At 42.5% G+C, this 20,126-nt stretch overlaps 2 protein-coding genes across 3 annotated transcripts in view; one reads left to right on the plus strand and one right to left on the minus strand.

Moving 5' to 3' along the window:
* Positions 1–9,023, minus strand: part of kank1a (KN motif and ankyrin repeat domains 1a) — a 50,654-nt gene extending 41,631 nt beyond the window's left edge. Inside the window, exon 1 of one of the 2 annotated variants that reach the window (XM_076271069.1) lies at positions 8,780–9,023. The gene's annotated coding sequence lies outside the window, so the exon portion shown is untranslated. Of the gene's footprint in view, positions 1–8,775 lie in introns of both variants that reach the window. The other variant, XM_076271068.1, reaches the window with a different exon arrangement.
* Positions 9,024–13,018: 3,995 nt separating this feature from the next.
* Positions 13,019–15,840, plus strand: fbp1a (fructose-1,6-bisphosphatase 1a). The gene is made up of 7 exons (XM_076270220.1): positions 13,019–13,286; positions 13,497–13,659; positions 13,753–13,845; positions 13,939–14,079; positions 14,335–14,472; positions 14,673–14,792; positions 15,335–15,840. Exons 1-7 carry the CDS (start codon positions 13,117–13,119, stop codon positions 15,521–15,523), a joined length of 1,014 nt encoding a protein of 337 aa, XP_076126335.1. The 5' UTR covers positions 13,019–13,116; the 3' UTR covers positions 15,524–15,840.
* Positions 15,841–20,126: the final 4,286 nt, after the last annotated feature.

A 20,126-nucleotide genomic window follows, 5' to 3' on the forward strand; every position in this document is an offset into this window, starting at 1 on the left:
TCAACAGGACCAGTGCATTTAAACAAACAAAGTAGGCAGATCTAGAAAGATATCCTGGAGCAGTGGCCATCTTTGTTTCCTTTCCTCCTCCATGTCAAACACCTCCGAGGCAAGGTGGTGACATTTTTGTATAAACACAAATTAACTCGTCTGTTCTCTGCTCCGAGAAGAGGTAGGAGCTGGGGGCAGCGCGTCAAAGAGGTGCATCCACACGGAAACTAGTTACCTACCTAGGAGAACACCCCCCCCCCCCCCTAGTCTTGAAAACAGAAATATGAGAAGGTCTTTGAATTGCAGCCTAGAAATAGTCAACAACAGCAGCTTGGACTAACATAGGCACACACACAGGCACACACACACACAGGCGCACACACACAGGCACACACACACACACACACACAAACACACACATATCCCTATGCTGCAGAGGGATTTGCTTGTAGTCATGGATGTTCACCTGGTCCCCCATTACAGATAACAGTGAAATTAATATTGGCAGCCTCATGAATTCCATGGAGGACAGATAACCATCAGTGAATCCAATTTTGTGGGCATAAAAAGAAGCACACAAGCACAGGAAGCATTTGGGTAGATCAAAATCAAGGGGGAGAACGCCAAAGGGCTTGGTCGTTAATAAGCAAATGCACTTTCGCAGTAGGCAAAGGGGGGGGGGGACAACAACTTTCCACTCCTCTGTTCTACGCCTTTACACGATGTGGGCCTATAGCCGACATGTGTTGGCTCGTAGCCAAAAACATCCACACCTGCTAGAGTTTCTTAAAAGTGCATGCATGCGTTCCATGTGTGTGTGGGAGAGATGCATGCCGAGGCAGGATTTAACAAGGGTACAGGAAAAGCAAGACCGACCATGTCACCGGGACGCCAATGCCTGACTGTAAACAAGGAAAGCCCAAACCACAGCAGGAAGCAATTTACTTGCTCTAATTAGGAGTGGAGACACAGTTTGGTGAAAAGCTGAGCCCCTATAGAGGGGACTGTGAGGACAAAAACAAGCGAAAGCATGTCGGCCTACCGAGTTGGCCCAACTCCTTCACATCGCCTATTTTCAAAAAGACCAGCCACTGAAAAGATACCCCAGGGACATCTCCGCATTCTAGATCGTTCTCCAGATCTCTTAAATCACTGTTGTTCTGATCTTGATCACAGCAATCCTTGCACCATTGACATCCATCATCAAAGATCATTTACAGTATGGCTCATTTGTGAACAAGTTTGAAAAGTCTCTTACAAAAGAGCCTTACAATTTGCACTTTCCCTTCAAACACACTGTAATCATACTGAAGTTCAACTGTTAGTCCAAACACCTGGGACTAACGCCCTGAAACATGTACACACCATTAGCTCATGAGCCTAGCCAACAGCTGTACATTGGCCAAGCAGTAGGTGGTGGACACACGGGCAGAGATTGGGGACGGGATGGCTGACATCATTCTCCATACTCCTGCAGCTCATTGCAGCTCGGCCTCTCACAGCGCGATTTACTACCAGCCTTTATGGTCAGCGGGGGAAAATGTGCAGGTCAGCCGTGAAACAAAAGGGGGTGAGACACAGGGCCTCCGTCGGGAGGGAGACTAAATGAGTTATCAGCAGGAGGCAATTGTTGGTCAAGGGCGCTAAAGCCACAAAAGGAGAAAAGAAAGCGCGTCTCAGGGACATTTTCTTGGTGTTTTGCGTGTTTGCTTTTCTATTGTCCCCCCTACAACATGCATGAAGGCATAGCACAAACGCAAAACACATAAAATCAAGTTCTTAATCCGAACAAATGTAGTCACATTGTTCACAAGTGACATAAGTAGGGACGAGTTCCTAAGGTGTATAAAAACATATTTGAAAACCAGTCGAAAAAAAAAATAAAAAAAAAAGAACAAAAACAACACAACTTCTCGGTAGCAACCACGAATAAGCTCAAGGACCTCTCACCTGTTGGGCGATCCCCATTCATCTAAAGATCACACGCCATTGCTAACATTTCTAAGTAACAAAAGCAGAAATACGAGCAGAAGAAACTGGCGAGGCTGGGCAGTAGCCCATTACACCACACCACACCACGCTACAGCAGCCCAGCCCAGCGTTGAGACACTCAGAGGGGTAATCTGAGCAGGGCAGTGGGGACTGGGAGACACTTCCATGTGAAATGTAAGGAGGCCTGTGGCCAGAGCGCCGAGCCCTCAGAGCAGAACTCAGCTGATTGAAGTAAAGGCATGTTCATTCTACAGGCCACACCTCATAGAGAGACAGAGACAGAGAGAGAGAGAGAGAGTGAGAGAGTGAGAGAGTGAGAAAGAAAGAAACTCACAACAGAGTACTTCACTGGAAGGCATTGGCTCTCAAAAACATTAATTCAGTAAATGTCATGTGGGAGGCAGCATTTAGACCTGTTAAATCCTGCATAAATTATGCATGCATGCCCGCTGAATTCCACAACAAGTGTTCCTTGCAGTTGCCTAGCCTTTCAAGACATGACTGAATCCATTTTCATAACTGGGTCAAAGAAAAGAAAAAAATTCCATAACTTCATTATTTTCAATAAGTCTAATAACTGTAATAAGCTAGAGAAATGTGACAGACTGACTGGGGAACCCTTCATTGTCTTACTTGAAGCCATTTCTCCAATGCTCTCTACCACGAAGGGCTATCAAAACATTCAATTAGAGCAGGCCTAGTCAAGCAGGGCACTCCAACCTATCCCAGGGGGCATCTTTTCATGCTGGAACTGAAAGGCAGTTGATTTTCTGTGGCGCTCACAGCAGTTCAGATTAGCCTGGGCAGAGACTCACAAGGCCTACAGTGTGTGTGCCCCCGCCCCACACACACACACACACACACACCATGGGAATGACACAGCTGTTCAACAGTGCAGCATTTCTCCTCGAGAAAGATACACTATTAAAAGCTCCTTAGCCCCTCTCCTCCACTTGTCTGTCACAATGTGTTTCTGCTTCACCACTTGCTGATGAATAAATAAAGAGCTCAACTAATGAATAAATGTGTGTGCGACAATAAGGGAAAGACTTGCCAAAGGCCTACCAGTCAGCAGGGAAATGCACACAACCCACCAGCTTCAGACTGTTTGTTGAGGTTAGCAGAGCCAGGCACATGAGAGCAAGATACTGTACACACTGGTGAGTCACAGCTGAAAAATACATACTTAGAGAGCCAAGAAATACATTTAGCACTCACTTACTACTTTAATAGGGGTTGCAACGACATGAAAATGTCAACAGTACAACTATTATGTACTGTAAATATCCCATTAAGAAACCGACGTGCAAACTATCAGGCATTCTTTCATACACCTGAGGTCTTGTGAGAACCATCGCATGACATTTGACAATTACTGTGACCAAAACAGAAACCTAACACTACACAAGCCATTGTGAAAAGGGAGGAGGAGGCCTAAAAACATGGCACTGAAAGAGTTAACTCCCAATCACAGGCAAAAAAATGAACGGCACGTGATTAAACTTTCAAAAGTGGGGTCTCCAGAAGAAAAGGCTTAGCGTTATGAAGAACAAAAAGCCTCTGTGAGTGGCCCTGACACATTTGCAGGGTGGGTGTTTTGTGCACAGGGGGGTAATCCCAGCTGAAAACAGTCGGCTTTGCTCATTCAGCCTCTGCAGCCCATCTTCAAGTTTAAACATGCACACCTTAGTAGTCAAGTCCAAAGTTCTTAAACATGCCCTGTCAAATGGAACTAGGTCAGGGTGAGGAAAAAAGAAGTCAGACAACATAGAGTTAAACACTGGAATTAGTGTTGCAAATGGTAGAGGTGTACTCCTCACCTTTGGTGCAACAATGTTGTTTCAGTGGTTGACTAATGAATTCAACAATAACACTAAGCTTATATTCACTTCTGAAAAATCCATAAAGCTTCGAGTAGATCCAAGAAAAAAGGCAAACATTGAGAGCAGAGACGGCAACTGTGTGTGTGTGTGTGTGTGTGTGTGTGTGTGTGTGTGTGTGTGTGTGTGTGTGTGTATGAGAGAGAGAGAGAGAGAGAGAGAGCTCTCATTTCAACAGATGCCACTGACAGGGACTTCTCTCATTAAGCACTACAACTTAGACTTCAAAGGCAGCTGGGCCAACAAGCCTCTATCAGGCAAACAAAGGGAGCGTCCCCTCGAGCTCCTCTGGACACAATGAGTAGAGGAGCATGGTGGGCCGAGCCTGACGTCACCACCAGGGGACAAGGGGTCAGGTCAGGGCCCCCAGCTTTTAACATAGGCTCCAGGCCAGAGAAAGGACAAAGTCGGGTAAAATATAGCACACTGTGGTCATGGTGGGACTACTAGGTCTTCAGCCCTAGAGGAACAGGCCTGAGGACAACCGATGTGGGCTTCTTTATCTTCTCTTGATTGACATTTTCTACTTGTGCCAGATTCCTTTGGCCACCAAGCCCTTAAAACAGTACAAGTAGCTACATGAAGGCAAATTGAAAGCAGTCAAAGAAAGCTGGGTAGCCACCCCAAAGTGACACTCAATGACCGGATTAAAACAGTCACTTCCACGCCTCCTTTTTCTGGAAAGAAGCCAAATAACGAAAAGTACATTTCATTCACAAGCGTACACAGGCTTCAAGGCATAGAGGCCTTGTTCTAATAGTAGTATCTGGTCCAGGTAGTAAGAGTAAGATAAGAATATGTCTGGTCCAAATTTTTACGAGGCCCCTTTTGGGAATCCACCAAATGCACAAGTGATGATGCTCCCTTTCCATTTTTACACTGACACATAGCCATGTTAAAAAGCCAAAAGTGGCCAGTGACGCAAGGACGTTCTGTCCAGTTTTTAATTTACCATGCATGTTTGTCTTAAGATGGGGGAAAGGGAAAGTTCACCTCGTGTTGGCAGCAGCGTATGTACCATGGGAAACTTGAGTCCAGGTGCTGAATGAACTACTGAGAAACGGCGAGAGCAATTCAAACTACGGCTTCTGGGATTCTGGGTAGGCCCCATTTCCACGTTTTATCTGATCAGTCACAGGTCATTTGGCAGCTGATTACCAAAACTGGCAAATTTCAATTAAGTATTCCTGGCCTGCTGAATTCTCTACAGAGCTACACAAAACCAAAATGCACGTCTTCACAAATCCATGGTTCTTGGAAATTTGGAACTGGTTCTCAGTACCCAATCCTATTCACATTATAAAGGTCTATTTTTCTTAATGAGGTTGTGCATTATAGTTCTTATTTAACTGACATCTGCCCTATCACAATACAAAAATCCAACTACATGGACATGTAGGCTACCCCCCCCCCCCACACCACCTTTTTTGGCTGTTTCTAATCTTTTACATCTTGAAAACATTTAACAAGATGTTTAAAAATCATGCCAAGGCTTTCATCTCTAAATAATCGCTTCCGGGTAATTCTGTAAACACTCCTAAGCAAGACTGGCCACAATCCCAATGAACTTGGTCTCATTTACAGACCCATGCTGCTGTGGTAGCAGCAGCATGGGTCCCCCCCTCTCTCTTCAGTACTTTGTGTTTAATCTGAAGCTATTAAGTCAGCAGGGAGTCGAGCTGAGCTGATCAAAGTCCTGGGCCTCTTAACCCTGAGAATCCCAGGTAATAATCTAAAAGGCACTAACAATTATGGGTGATTATGCCACTTCATCATTAGTGTCTTCCACTACAATGCAGCCAAAAGGGATGACCTAAAATCTTGCAATCAGCCAGCCAGCCTTGAAGAAGCATGTCAACACCTACTAATGACAGCACTGAAAAAAATGCCAAAGGCTTTTCTCAATTCAACTAAGTGTTAACATGTTGGCTCATTTCAACTGCATTCTATATAGCCTCTGATGACAAGTGTTGAGAACAAATCAGTGAAGCAGATTGTTCCAGATTGGCATTGTAAATAAGGTGTTCTTAATGACTTGCGTGGCTAAATAAAGGTTAAATGTAAAAAAATGGTCTCCCGACTCCATGACTTACGTTGACGTCCACTACTAGCCTGCAAGTGGTGAATGCAACATGGAGACCTTAAATATAAGCCTTACTAGCCTTGTTGTCAGTGTTAGCATCTGTAGTGCAGTTCAATTCTTCATTCTGTCATGTGTTCCGCATTCCCCCCCCGAAACTACTTTAAAAGGGTGTGGATGTAACCAACACTGTGGGTCCAAATGTCTCTCAAAGGGCTCTCCAATTCTGTCTCCATCCATCCTGTCCTTACCAGTTATCCTCCTGCTGCACTGGATCAAAATCCCCATGCATGAAAACATTTGCCCACATTTGCCTCTAGGGATTAGTGGGGTTGTGAGGATGACCAGGGGCAGATTTGATTTGCTAACAGTTCTAACCGGGCAGTAGAGTGGAAGTAATTTCCTAAAAACAAACAGGGTGACTAGGGGTTGGATTTTTCCAGCCTGGGAGAGACAGGGAGAGGTAGAAAGTGAGAGAGAGAGAGAGAGAGAGAGAGAGACAGAGACAGAGACAGAGACAGAGAGAGAGAGAGAGAGAGAGAGAGAGAGAGAGAGAGGTGAACGACGTAGAGGATGTGACTGGTTCCTCCAGAGGAAATTGGTCTTTGATCACTCAGCATAATGTGGCTTCTCAGTTAGGTGTAAATTGCAAGGCGTCAACCATATGTCAAACAAAGGCCCTAACTCAAAACACATGCATGAATGGCCAGCAAAGTCCCAGTGAAGCCTAACAACTATCATTAGCATGTGTCCTCTCCATTTTTAAATCCAGAGTCAAACTTGGCACAGCCATCTGCACGTGTCAAGTACAAAACTGCCCCCCTCCAACATCCCTGAAAGTAACTTGATATCCAAGTATGGTAGTTCCATCATAAAGGTCAAGGCATGTTTGCATTTAGATACAGATATTATTGTCCAGAGTTTGTAAAGTTTAGGCAAAGCCTGATCAAGGTGATTGGTTAGGCTGGACCAATGATTTCAACGTTAATGCAAAGTCTACGCCCATCACCATGCTAGTGTTGGAAACGTATCCCAATCGTGAGTCCCCAGACTCTTTCCACAAAGTGAATGAGTCTGGTTTTAACCAGGCTAATTATCTCATACCACCCTCCAAAAAAATGGGAACAGGTTTAAGCCATGTTGTTGAAGAAACCACATTTCACTTTTGCTATCAAAAACAGGTTTCAGGCATGCATATCTGTTTTTGATAGCAAAAGTGAAATGTGGTTTCTTCAACAACAGCTTAAACCTGTTCCCATTTTTGTGGAGGGTGGTATGAGATAGTTAGCCTGGTTAAAACCAGACTCATTCACTTTGTGGAAAGAGTCTGGGGACACATATATAGTAAAAAGGTGTACAAATCAGTTTTCAATGTACAAGGACAAGAACCTTTCACAGATGCAAAACCTTGCACACTGACCATGTCCAGTGCTGATCCACCACATCAAATGCCCACCCTTCACATATTGTAAACAGCTATCTCCTAACTGAAAGATGGTCTCAGTTTATGAAGTGAGGATAACGGGGTAAAAAATTGTGGGAGCTTTGCCTGAAATTGTGTCCTGTTGAAATGTTTCACAGGCTCATGCCAAAGGAATGCCATCACCCACTGGTAGGCATCCGCTGCAGTGGCTTTATTTTCACCTGGGATAATATCAGAAAATCCTTTTGTGGGCATAATGAACCCTCTGTAAGGTCTCAGACACTGCATTTTTTGTCCCTGTAAACCTCAGCAGGATGAGCAGGACCTATGCCCAAACCTATGCAACATATTATGAAAACAGATAATTTTGCTGACTCATAAATCAGAACAATAAATCTGTGTTGTATATGTGGGAAAATGTCCATAATTGAAAAACTATTTTAAAAATAAACCAGGTAGGCCTGAACTGTTTAAAAGAACATTAAAGCATCACTACACTGTACACTACTGTACTACAACACGAATGAGGATTTAGATTTTAAATAACGAAGAGCAGGTGCCTTTATGCACGTCAAACATAATGGCCTTGTCTCAATATTGTTACTATGATACGGCGGAAATCTCAAATCCATGGTTAACAAAAATGACGCACAAGTCTGAGCGCGCTGTTTCTCACCGGAGTGGATGGATGAAGGCAGCTCACGGTTAGCCTACTCCTCAGAGAATATCATGGCGGTGCAAGGTCAAGTAAAACTTCCTGACTACAATAACATGAAGTCATGTGCATGAAGGCTACTTGACCTGCAGTTTTCATGTAAAGGCATATGTCGTTTACAATTATTTGAGCAGCAATGTAGTTTAACAGAAGTGTGGTTTGGCTGCTATATGCGAGCATAACGTAAACTTGTAACAAGCAGGCTATGACAAACGAGCTACTAAAGTTTTCGAACAACCAGTTGGCTATCCCTTCCCAGAAAGACTGTACTACTACGTCAAATGTCCAACACACTGCACTTTATGTTGTAGTATGTAACTTGTTAATGTGCAGGTTACCAACTTGAATGGTTAGGGAAGGAAGGCTGAGTAACCTTTCCCAATAAGCGTTTTTCCCCCGCTTGGCAGGTGATTATACGCTGGAAAAGCCAGTCACATCAAAATACTGTCCATGTAGATAAGACCATCTGTAGCAATTACAGAATTGCCAAACTATACATGACGACGTTTTCCTTCTTGTTCTTACATGAGACAAACCTTGCAACTCGTGTGAATAAATAATTACACTATCGCACGCAACATACCATGTGCCAATCTACTGTGTGCCCACGACAAATAATAATAATAAAAAAAACAATGTAGTGTTTAGTCCGTGACAAAACATTTCATTAAACATAAGAAAGACCTTAACTTACCTACCTCCAATTACAATGACACCAACTCTGCAGCACTGTGGAGAATAGTTGACGCAGTTTTCCCTTGTAATTTAACACCCTTTTCGACTCGCACAGTAGACCTCTGCTATACTTCCTGCAGCCTTTCACAAACAGTAAAATAATCGTAATTTCACCAAGCTCGGTTCTCCCCCTGCTGCTATCTCTGCACTACGTACCCTTTGTGATTCCTCGGAGCCCTAAGTTACTAGGAACCCATCCACCACATACGGTCATGCGCACAAAACACGCATGGATGCCATTGAGTGGAATACAATGGATGTTCCCTGACGCAAAGACGTGACGTGCTGGCAGGCACAGGTACACACCAACACGCGTCCGTCCTGTCAAGTTTACAGTGCATTTGCAAAGGATGCATGAAAGACTCGAAGTTGCTTTACCAGACCTGGGTATCATTTGCCCATGCAGGGCTGATTATGTGGAGATTTGTATGTTGCTCTATCGATCAGCCACTTGTCTCTAAGCATGCAATGTGTCAGGAAATTACCAAAGTATATGACAACCACTTTCTCCCAGCATCTCCCCCTATTTGTTCTATAGTAAGAAAGGTATGAACCAGAATCCCCCTTCTGTGACCCCCACACCAAAATCCAGTTCAGATGTAGAAAGACTTTTTTTATTTTGTTTGATGAGTTTTTGTGTAGTTCAGGTCTCTACATGTCTGACAGTGACGTTCCCCCCTTCTTCTGATCTACAGATATAGTAGTTTCTTACATGTAGTATAAATAGTCTCTCATGCATCGCATACTGCACTAGGCCCATCAGTTCAAAAGCTGAATAAAAAACCCTTGTACCCAAAAGAACCAATTGTGTTAACAGATATGATTGTAAGCTTAATGCATGTCAGGCTCTTAGTATTTGTAGATAAAGACTCATTTTCATTATTCATACAAATGTGCAATCTCTGAAGCCAAGGTAAAGCTGCAAGATTTGGTGAAAAGCTAAACTACTTCACAAACCTAGATAGATAGATAGATAGATACTTTATTGATCCCCGAGGGGAAATTCAGGGGGGTCTCAGTAGCATACAGACATCACACACAACATGCACTTACAGCAGAAATGGTAAATATAAGTATAAATATAAACATATAACCAAACTCCACTGTACAATAGAGACAGTAGGAGATAAGAAAAACTAACAAAACTAAATACTAAATATACTATATAAATAAATGGAAAAAATCCAGTGTGCTTGAGGGTGATCAAGCATGAGACGCTTGTAGTGACAGGGCCTGTAGTTCTATGTGCATGGTGAGAACCTACAGAAAGCTGAGCTTGTACTTCATGAAATACATTTGTTATGTGCTTGCTTTTACACTTCTGCTTACACTCTAACCTTAATCCTTACCAGGGAAATCAGATTGCTGTCAGGAGGTCATAACAGACACAGTCAGCATTCCTGGAGGGTAACAGACAGTGTATAAGTCTTTGTCACACCTCAACTCTTAAGTAGCAGGCTAAAGTAGAATAATTGAGAGGACTTAGCTGATACTCAACTGATTTTCCAGCTCCTAAGCGGCCCTAAATTCCAGTGCATTGTGGGTATGTTCAGGGGTGTAACGGTACACAAAAATCACGATTCGGTAGTGTATCGGTGTTGAGGTCACGTTTCAGTTCATTTTTCGGTACAGTGAATCTGTAAGTAGTAGCCCAACATGGGGTCATCCCTATGTTCCCCACTCAGGGTTAGGGTTAGGGTTATGGTTAGGATTTTAAAAAAGGGTCCTATGTTCCCCGGTAGGTACGCTCCCCCTAACATTCACTGACAATATTGCTGATGTTCAACACATTCAAGCAGCAATAGTATTTTGAAAAGGTGTCAAATGTTTGTTGGCGTTAATTAAACTACATAGGCCTAGGCTAACTGACATAGAGTAGGCTATGTCACCTAATTTGTTTGTCAGAACTTTAATTTGAAACATGGTCCACACACAAAAAAGCCTACTGTTAACTAGATGTACCGCAGAGCGGTACAAAATATGACCGCCGCCAAGTCCAGCACATTTTTTCCACAAAAATACCTAGGCCCTACGGTTCTCGAGATATTCACAGAAAACTGTCTCCGGCCACCTACAGGCCAGTTGGTGTATAGTAACATAAATTAATTTATTGTGTGGCCCCCCATGAACGGAATTCCACAAAACTTGGCGTGCGTACAGAGGGTGTCATAATGATCCTACACTTCCAATTTCGTGCAGTTTTGACTATGTTAGGTCACAGATACCTGCGATTACAACACCTAATTTTTACTTTTTTGTGTTTAACTAGGTGGCACTATACATGAAATGAGTGGTTATGGGAAAAAAATGGTCCTCCTAAACCCTACGGTTCTCGAGCTTCGCTGCGCGGCGGTCATAATTACTCTTTAAGACTGCTTCTGGCCCCAGCTGTGGCGCAACTGGCTGGGGCACCTGCGCCGGCGGCCCGGGTTCGATTCCTTTCCGGATCCCACCCCTGCACTCTCTCCCATTCACTTCCTGTCACTCTCTACTGTCCTATCATTAAAGGCATAAAAAGCCCTAAAAATATACTGAAAAAAAAGACTGCTTCCAGTACCGCTACACATCTGTATTGAACATAACATTAAAGTGTGTAAAGACAGGATATGTGTTTTGTCAATAAATGTAATCATCTGATCTGTATTGAACCTAACGTCTCGTATCATTATGCATACGTTTGCCTTTACACTTCTAATACTTGTTGATTGTTTCAAAGAAATGGGTCAATTTAATTATATGTTTTTATTTTATTTTGGAAGAGGATGGGAGGGGGGTGCCTTTATTCAGATAGGACAGAGTGGGAGAGGGAGGTGGGGTTGGATCGGGAAATGAAATGACCATAGGATTTGAACTCGTGGACCCAAATGTGGTAGCCAATAGACTCTGCAGCCGCTTGCACCACAGCTCCCCCCATAGGGTATGTCACGTGATTATCTCTTTGTTAACAACAAAACACATACATTGTTATGGTTATGGTATTTAGCAGACGCTTTTGTCCAAAGCGACATACACATAACAACAATAGGCTACAAAGTTAAATTTAACAGTAAAATAATTTAACAAGTTGGTAAGACTACATTAAGGAGAATAGCAATAATAACCAACAATGCCAATTCAATCAATAGCCTAATGAAAATAAAGAAATACTATAATATACAAACCATAACACATAAGATATATATTCATGGGTTTCATCAGGTCCCTTTCCACAGGTGTATAAAATCAAGCGCCTAGATTATGAATGCAGGCTGCATGGTGCTTGATTACACCTGTGGAAAGGGACCTGATGAAACCCATGAATATATATATATATTATGAGAGACATAATCTCTTTGTATCTAAATAGCAGGCCTATTTTACAATTATCTTCCATGCCTGCATGAATAGGGCCTGTAGCCTGTGTCTTTCCATTGCTTTAAAATAAGATTAGATTAGATTATACACCAGGGAAAAATAGGCTTCAAGACCTGCAGATCTCATTCTCATAAATCATGGCTGATGGAATATAGTGAATCTTTTCGGACTCCGATAGACCTTGCTATTTGAGTAGCCTACTTACTTGGCTTGTTTGAATCAGATGTTTGGGAAAGTTATTGGTATGTACTGCCTCCTTGTGATTACAAGTGGTAACTACAAGAGTAGCCTAACAACCATTTACTAATCAAGCTTTTCACATACCTAATGAATTAATGGTCATCAGGAAAATTGTGTAAACATCCTCTAAAGTAGAACATATTTGTAGCCTATTGCACCAAAAACATTCCACTTCAGGGCACTTGTTCAAGGCATTAGCATAGGCTATTTCAGTGATGGGTGGTTAGTGTTAAATATTATAACATCATATTGGTGTTTTAAAATTATGAACTCAAAAATAAACAGAACGTGACTTAAATGTGGCCACTGGCCTCGCGCGTATGTACACACATTGCTTCTGTCGTTTACATGTGAATGATGACGCAGCAAAATGCTTGCTCACACGTTCGGACGTGCCAGCTTTTACTTAACAAATTACAAGCCTGAGAGAACCCATTGTACGCGTGCGACCCCATCCCCACTACAGTATCGGTTCTTTTACAGACCGGTTGCTCGCAGCAAGGCAAGCTGGAGTTGCAACTTTCCAGCGGCCACTCCTCAATTGCTCCGCAATCTGACATCTCGATTGGTTAAGCATTTTGCACACCCCCTCGGCCAACAAGTTCCGTGTTTGCAACCAGCCCCAAATCCTTTTAAGACTCAGTGACCAAATCATCTTTATTGTTGTCAGTTCCGTGAAGAGAGTAGCGCCTTACTTTTCTCCAAGATGTCAGACAGGGGGTCTTTCGATACCAATGTGGTAACTCTAACACGATTCGTATTAGAGGAAGGAAGAAAAGCTAAAGGTACGGGAGAGTTGACAACGCTTCTGAATTCACTGTGCACAGCCATCAAAGCTATCTCCAGTGCAGTCAGGAAGGCGGGGATCGCTAATCTGTAAGTATTACCTTGTTAATAAACAACAATAACACATTTAGCTCTCTTCTGCCTGTTTTCCTGCAAATGTAAGAACTCAACTTTTCTTTGGTTGAAGAACTCAACCAAAGAAAACCCATTGCACGACCACCACCATTACTTTTCGTCTTTGCCTGACCAGAATTACCGTTAACTCAGCTGTTGTGGTTACCCCCTCATTGTCTTACATAGTTATGGCATTGCTGGAAGTACAAATGTGACGGGTGACCAGGTGAAGAAGCTGGACATCCTCTCCAATGTCCTGGTCATCAACATGATCAAGTCATCCTTCACATCATGTGTGCTTGTTACAGAGGAGAATGAGGAGGCCATCATCGTGGAGGCTGAAAGCAGGGTAGGACACAGGAGTCAGTTCAATGTTATGAGTAAAATAAGTGTTAGAATGTTTTAATTTTACATGAATTCTAATCCATTTGTGGGTTCATAGGGCAAATATGTGGTATGCTTTGATCCTCTCGATGGCTCTTCAAACATTGACTGCCTTGCTTCAATCGGTACCATCTTTGCAATCTACAGAAAGGTAATACCATGGACTACAATTGTTCCTTTAACGACAAAACATAGAATCTGCAAACTGTTGTATTGATGAGGACACTCTTTGTGATTTATCCAGAACTCTGATGACGAGCCGTGTGAATCGGACGCCCTGCAGCCAGGCAGGAACATTGTGGCGGCGGGGTATGCACTCTACGGCAGTGCCACCATGATGGTGCTCTCCACTGGTCAAGGAGTCAACTGCTTCATGCTGGATCCAGTAAGTCGCTGTGGTCGTCTGTGTGTATGTCAAGTATGTCAAATACAGGACAGCATTTGTCAGGATATGCCTTGTGGGATAATGTTGAGGTTGTCCTCAAAATACCTTTTTTTATCACGTCTTCTTGTGGTTCACAAGACAAGTGTGTTTTGTATTAAATCAATCTTTCTTTACAATGCACACTTTTACTTTTTGCAGAGATGTGTGTTGTTTTTCTTGTGCAGTTTGCATAATGGTGACTACATGTCTTTGCAGGCTATTGGGGAGTTCATTCTGGTGGACAGAGATGTGAGAATCAAGAAGAAGGGGAAGATATACAGCTTGAATGAAGGCTATGCCCAGTACTTTGACCCGGCTGTAACAGAGTATTTGCAAAGGAAAAAGTTCCCAGAGGTAAATAGCTCAACAAATAAAATGTATTGTTTGAAGAACCTACTCCTATCATTACCCTAGTGCCATGTCAATATTTGTACCAGTATTTGCGATTGATTGATTGATTGATTGATAAAAAAGATTACAGTCGTATTACTATACGTCTATGTATTTGTACTGTGACTTGACACTGCTCATGTTATGAACATGCTGGTGTGCAGGATGGCAGTGCTCCGTACGGCGCACGTTATGTGGGCTCTATGGTGGCCGATGTTCACCGGACTCTGGTTTACGGAGGAATCTTCCTGTACCCAGCCAATGTGAAGAGCCCAAAGGGAAAGGTATGAGGAAGAGGAAGTGGTTGTGACCGCACTCTTTTGTTATTGTTCTTTTGTATTCTTTGTCAAGTCATGCAACGTTGTAAAGTATAGTGAATGTGGTGTCCAGGAATCTTGTTGGCAGAAATCCATTTCCCTGTTCTGTATGACCAGACTATCACACCAGGGAGACACTGCATGGGAGATGTGCAATCAAAGCGTAACACCGCTGTCACAAACACACACACACACACACAGACACACACACACACACACCACACACACACACCACACACACAGGGCATGCAGTGTGTCCCTGGCTGTTAGGCTTTGTTGCACCATGGATTTAAAAAAAGAAATTGAATCACCGATTGAGCAACACATCATGGCATTAGTCTTCAGTCTTCCCCTTGCAGTGATTTCTCTAATGGGGGTGACTGACCCCCAGTCCTGTCATTGGTACTGCAGTTTCCTAGTCAACCAGTAGGGGGCTCAGTGTGCCATGAAAGTTCTAATACGTTTTTCTCTCTCTCTCCCTCCCACTCTCTCCCTCCCTCTCCCTGCAGCTGAGGCTGCTCTATGAGTGTAACCCCATGGCCTTCATCATGGAGCAGGCTGGAGGCAAGGCCACTACAGGGGCCATGGACGTGCTGGACATCCAGCCCGTGGGCATCCACCAGCGAGTCCCTGTGGTACTGGGCTCTCCTGACGACGTGAACGAGTACATCAACATCTACAAGAAACACTTCCCCTGAGCGGGCAGCTGAGCGGAGCAGAGCTGCTGCTGGAAATGCTGACACCAGAGACCAATAAGCATCGACTAAAAGAGAAGGTCAACCTGACCCACGCTCCATACCTCACCCACACAAACCAAAACACACTGGAGACCAAAAAGCATTGACCAAATGTACAGAACCAGCCCAGCAGCTGGGAGGGCACTGTGAAACGTTTACTATAATGATCATTCCATCAGAAGAATGGACCACATATTTCTGTTACACTTCCAAACGGATTGACATGATATTGAAATGAGGACAATTACATTAATTAAAGCCTGGAAATCTTTATACAATATGCATTGTGGACTCAATTTGATTTTCCATTACACTCCTTACACTCCAGCAGCATTGAATACAACCTTATACAAATTATTGACCGTCACGCAAGCGAAGCTGCGTTCATATAGGTTTAGTCAGGGTTTTTTTCTTCCGGATTTTTTTTTTCATTTAAATTTTTTCTGACATGTTCAAAACTGCAGGAAATTTGAGGTGTAGGATCATTATGAAACCCTCTGAATGCTACACGCACACATGCAAGCACACAAACACAAACACACTGGCATACACACACACACACACACACCATTATGATACTAACTATATAAACTAGATCTCTTGTGCAATTATGTTATTATTAAGGTCTAACCTGTTACATATGTACACATAACCTGACTCCGCCAGATGGATTTGCTCCGCATATGTACACACTCATTTACATACACAAAAGTAGGGGATGGAGTAGAAGATGGAGACAAATTGACAAGCGTGATTTATTTTTGTGGAGAGAATGTGCAGGGCTAGGTGCCGGTCATATTTTGTACCGCTCTGCGGAACATCAAGTTTGAAATGGGTTGTACAAAATACAGTGCAACCGGAAAGTATTCAGACCCTTCCAAGTTTTCCACATTTTGTTATATTTCAGACTCATCTTGAAATGGATTTAAGTCTGGGGTTTTTCTCATCAATCTACACACAATACTCCAACACTCCACAAAAAATCAAGTGTTTGGAGTGTTTTGTAAATTTATAAATAAAAGTCTGAAATATTCCATTTATATAAGTATTCAGACCCTTTGTTATGACACTTCCTTCTTTACGCTTCTCTCATCCTCTCAAAGGAACTCTAGATCTCATTCATAGTGACCATTGGGTCCTTGGTTACCTGTCTGACCAAGGCCCTTCGTTCCGGATTACTCAGTTTGGCTGAGCGGCCAGATCTAGGAAGACTGTTAGTTGTTCCAAACTTTTCCAGTTGAGAATAATGGAGGCTACCGTGCTCTTGGGCACTTTAATGCTGCAGAATTTTTTTTGTATCCTTCCCCAGATCTGTGTATTCACACAACGCTGTCTCACAGGTCTACGGACAATTCACTTGACCTTGTGGCTTGGTTTTCACTCTGACATACACCATCAACTGTGAGACTGTATATAAAGAGATGTCTACCTCTCCTAATAATGGCCAATGAATTTATTTAGGCACAAGTGGACTCTAATCAAGTTGTAGAAGCATCTCAAAGACCATTGATAGAAGTAGGATGCACCAGAGATCAATTGCAAGCGTCATAACAAAGGGTCTGAATACTTAAAATTCAGTCCAAAATTGAACAGGCTCTTTCTTGGGGCATGTTACACCTTTCCAAATTTCATGAAATCAGCCATTTTCTTCTTACGTAATCACACTTACAGACAGACAGACAAACTGTACAGAAAACAATCTCCTTGGAGGAGGCAATAAAAAAACATAGTAGAAAACTCACTCACTGACAGCATTGAGATTCACATTGAATTCTTCACATTGAATTCTTGAATTTCCCCTGGAGAAATCAATAAAGTATCTATCTATCTATCTATCTATCTATCTATCTACATAGAGTGACCTGCTCCACTAACTATATCCTTCCAGGTTGATGGAAAACGGCGTGGATCACTGAGGTCATACTGTAGGTCACACAGAGTTATTAGGCTACCTTTGTCAATGCTATCCTGGTCAAGTTGAACGGTTGTCTGTTTGATAGAGAGAATATGGCAAAGCCAGAGTAAGAGTAGCAGGGACACTTCTGATGCTGATTCTGATCATTACATTGTGTGTGTAATACTATATTTCTATATTGTATTACTATAAGTTGTTTAGTTCAGCCAGTAAAGGCAGAAACCTGTGTAACTTGGCATTACATGAACAGACAAAGAATCAAGGCATTCTAAATCCACCAAAGAACTTTGGAAATGTCTCTGAAGTGTTTAAAACCTTTGGGGGGGATTTAGAGTTTGTTTGGGTTTTTTGATGAGTAAAAGCTATTCCTGTCGTTATTTTACAAAGCATCCTTACAGTTTGCATTACCAAAGACTTGTAGACTTGTACTGTGTACAGTATGCAGTATAAGTAATATGCATACAAATAATTGCTCTGATAATTCTCCCTTCTCAGTCTGTCCTGCTGCTCGTCAGGCTATTCACACCATCTTGCCAGATGGCCCACTGGAACAGCCAGTATTCCACGCATTACAAGACATGCAGGTTTCTGCAGTGATATTGATCTGCCAGAGGTAGACCTATCGAATTTCAGAGGTTATTTACCTACATCCCTTACATCCCTATTAGAGAGGCCATTCCTGGTGCAGCCTGTTTGTGTGATGAATTAGAGAGGAAAAACAAGTTGTTGTTCATGCAGTTCATTGATATTATGTTGCAGATAGAAGGGTTCTCAAAAACATTAAAAAGTTCTGGTCAAGTATCATATTGCATATGCTCTCAGAGAAAGCTGTGGAACAAATCAACACAGCAGAAATGTATTTGAAATCAAAGTTCTGTATGTCAAGTCAAATATGCTCTTTTGTGATAGCATAGCAACTCCTAAGTTGTGTAATATGAGCCCCTAAGACACACCTTGCCTGTAAGGTTGTGGGCAAATAATTATGGTTGTTTACTGTAAATCCTTCATGAAAATTATATTTTATTTGTTGGTCTTACACACCCATATTGAGTTTACATCTCTGAACTTTCACCTACTTTGACAATGAGCCTTTTAATTGTGGAAGTATAAGAAGAGGAATGGCCCAGGAAGTGCCATTGTTAGTCAGTGCAACACAGATGATCTTGTGGTGCATTCAGGACCTCTGGTGGACACACAATATTTATGTCAAGAAAGCTGCAAAAGACAGTATGCTGGTTTCATCTAGTGATCTTTGTGATGTAAAGGTGTGTTCTGCAGATTACAAAAAAACAGAGGTGAAAAAGCTTCAGCTTCAGAAAGTAAAAGTCCTACCACATACAGTATCTGTGCCAACCATTCACTTAAACAATGAGCACAGCTCTCCAGCCAGATAGAGCAGCTAATTGGTGAGATCATCTGTGTTAAGTGCACAGGTAGTACCAATACATGGTTGGACTTTTACTTTCTGAAGCTGGACTTTTCCACTTCTACAAAAAATGTGTTCGCTGCCGATAATGGACATATATCAGTATTGGTCCTCCTGGACCTCAGTGCTGCCTTTGACACCATAGACCACAACATACTACTCCACAGGCTTGAACATTCGATAGGCATTAAAGACTCAGCACTCGCTTGGTTTAGATCATACCTTTCCAACCGCAGACAATTTGTACAGGTTCACAATGAACCATCTACCCAGACTATGGTAAAATATGGGGTGCCTCAAGGCTCAGTACTAGGGCCCCTGTTATTTTCTCTCTATATGCTTCCTCTAGGCTCAGAAATTAGGAAACATGGCATTAAATTTCATTCTTATGCAGACGATACACAACTATACCTTTCCATAAAACCTGACGAATTGACTCCGTTAGCCAAACTTGACACATGTATACGAGACATAAAGACATGGATGACAAACAATTTCCTGCTTTTGAACTCCGATAAAACAGAAGTCATGGTTTTAGGTCCTAAAAAGATGAGGGATATCCTATCCTCATCACAGGCTACATTTACTGATCTCCGACTATCCTCATCCACATGTGTTAAAAATCTAGGAGTCACAATTGACCAAGACCTATCACTAAGTAATCACATAAAACAGATTACCAAAGTTTCATTCTATCATTTAAGGAACATTTCAAAGATAAGGAAGTCTTTATCCCTACCAGACGCTGAGCAATTAATCCATGCTTTTGTCACCTCAAGGATTGATTATTGCAATGCTCTATACGCTGGCTGCAATAACACCTGTCTAAAGAGCTTACAGCTTATACAAAATGCAGCTGCTCGCACACTCACTAGAACTAAAAAATATGAACATATTTCCCCTATCCTGGCATCTCTACACTGGCTGCCTGTTAGAAGTTGCATTGACTTCAAAATATTACTTCTAACATACAAAGCCATTAATGGCCAGGCACCAGAATATATTAAAGATCTCCTAGTTCCATATAACCCACCCAGACCGCTACGATCACAGAATACTGGCCTTCTTGTAATTCCAAGAATCTCAAAAACTACAGTAGGAGGCAGAGCTTTCAGCTATCGCGCACCCGTCCTCTGGAATAATCTTCCTACCTCAATTCGACTAGCAGACACCCTCCCTATTTTTAAGTCTAGACTTAAAACATACCTCTTTACTGCCTCCCA

The sequence above is a fragment of the Alosa pseudoharengus genome, unplaced genomic scaffold, assembly GCF_046254945.1.
Source record: "Alosa pseudoharengus isolate Yale_2024_CS ecotype anadromous, Long Island Sound unplaced genomic scaffold, YU_APseudo_1.1 YU_APseudo_1.1_scf_6, whole genome shotgun sequence".
In the NCBI taxonomy this organism is placed as follows: Eukaryota; Metazoa; Chordata; class Actinopteri; order Clupeiformes; family Clupeidae; genus Alosa; species Alosa pseudoharengus.

Excerpts from the sequence above, each read along its gene's own strand:
- fbp1a (XM_076270220.1), top strand. The coding sequence starts at position 13,117 with ATGTCAGACAGGGGGTCTTTCGATACCAATGTGGTAACTCTAACACGA. Across the intron at positions 13,287-13,496 it reads AAGGCGGGGATCGCTAATCT|TTATGGCATTGCTGGAAGTA; the intron begins GTAAGTATTACC and ends TGTCTTACATAG. Across the intron at positions 14,473-14,672 it reads AAAGGAAAAAGTTCCCAGAG|GATGGCAGTGCTCCGTACGG; the intron begins GTAAATAGCTCA and ends GCTGGTGTGCAG.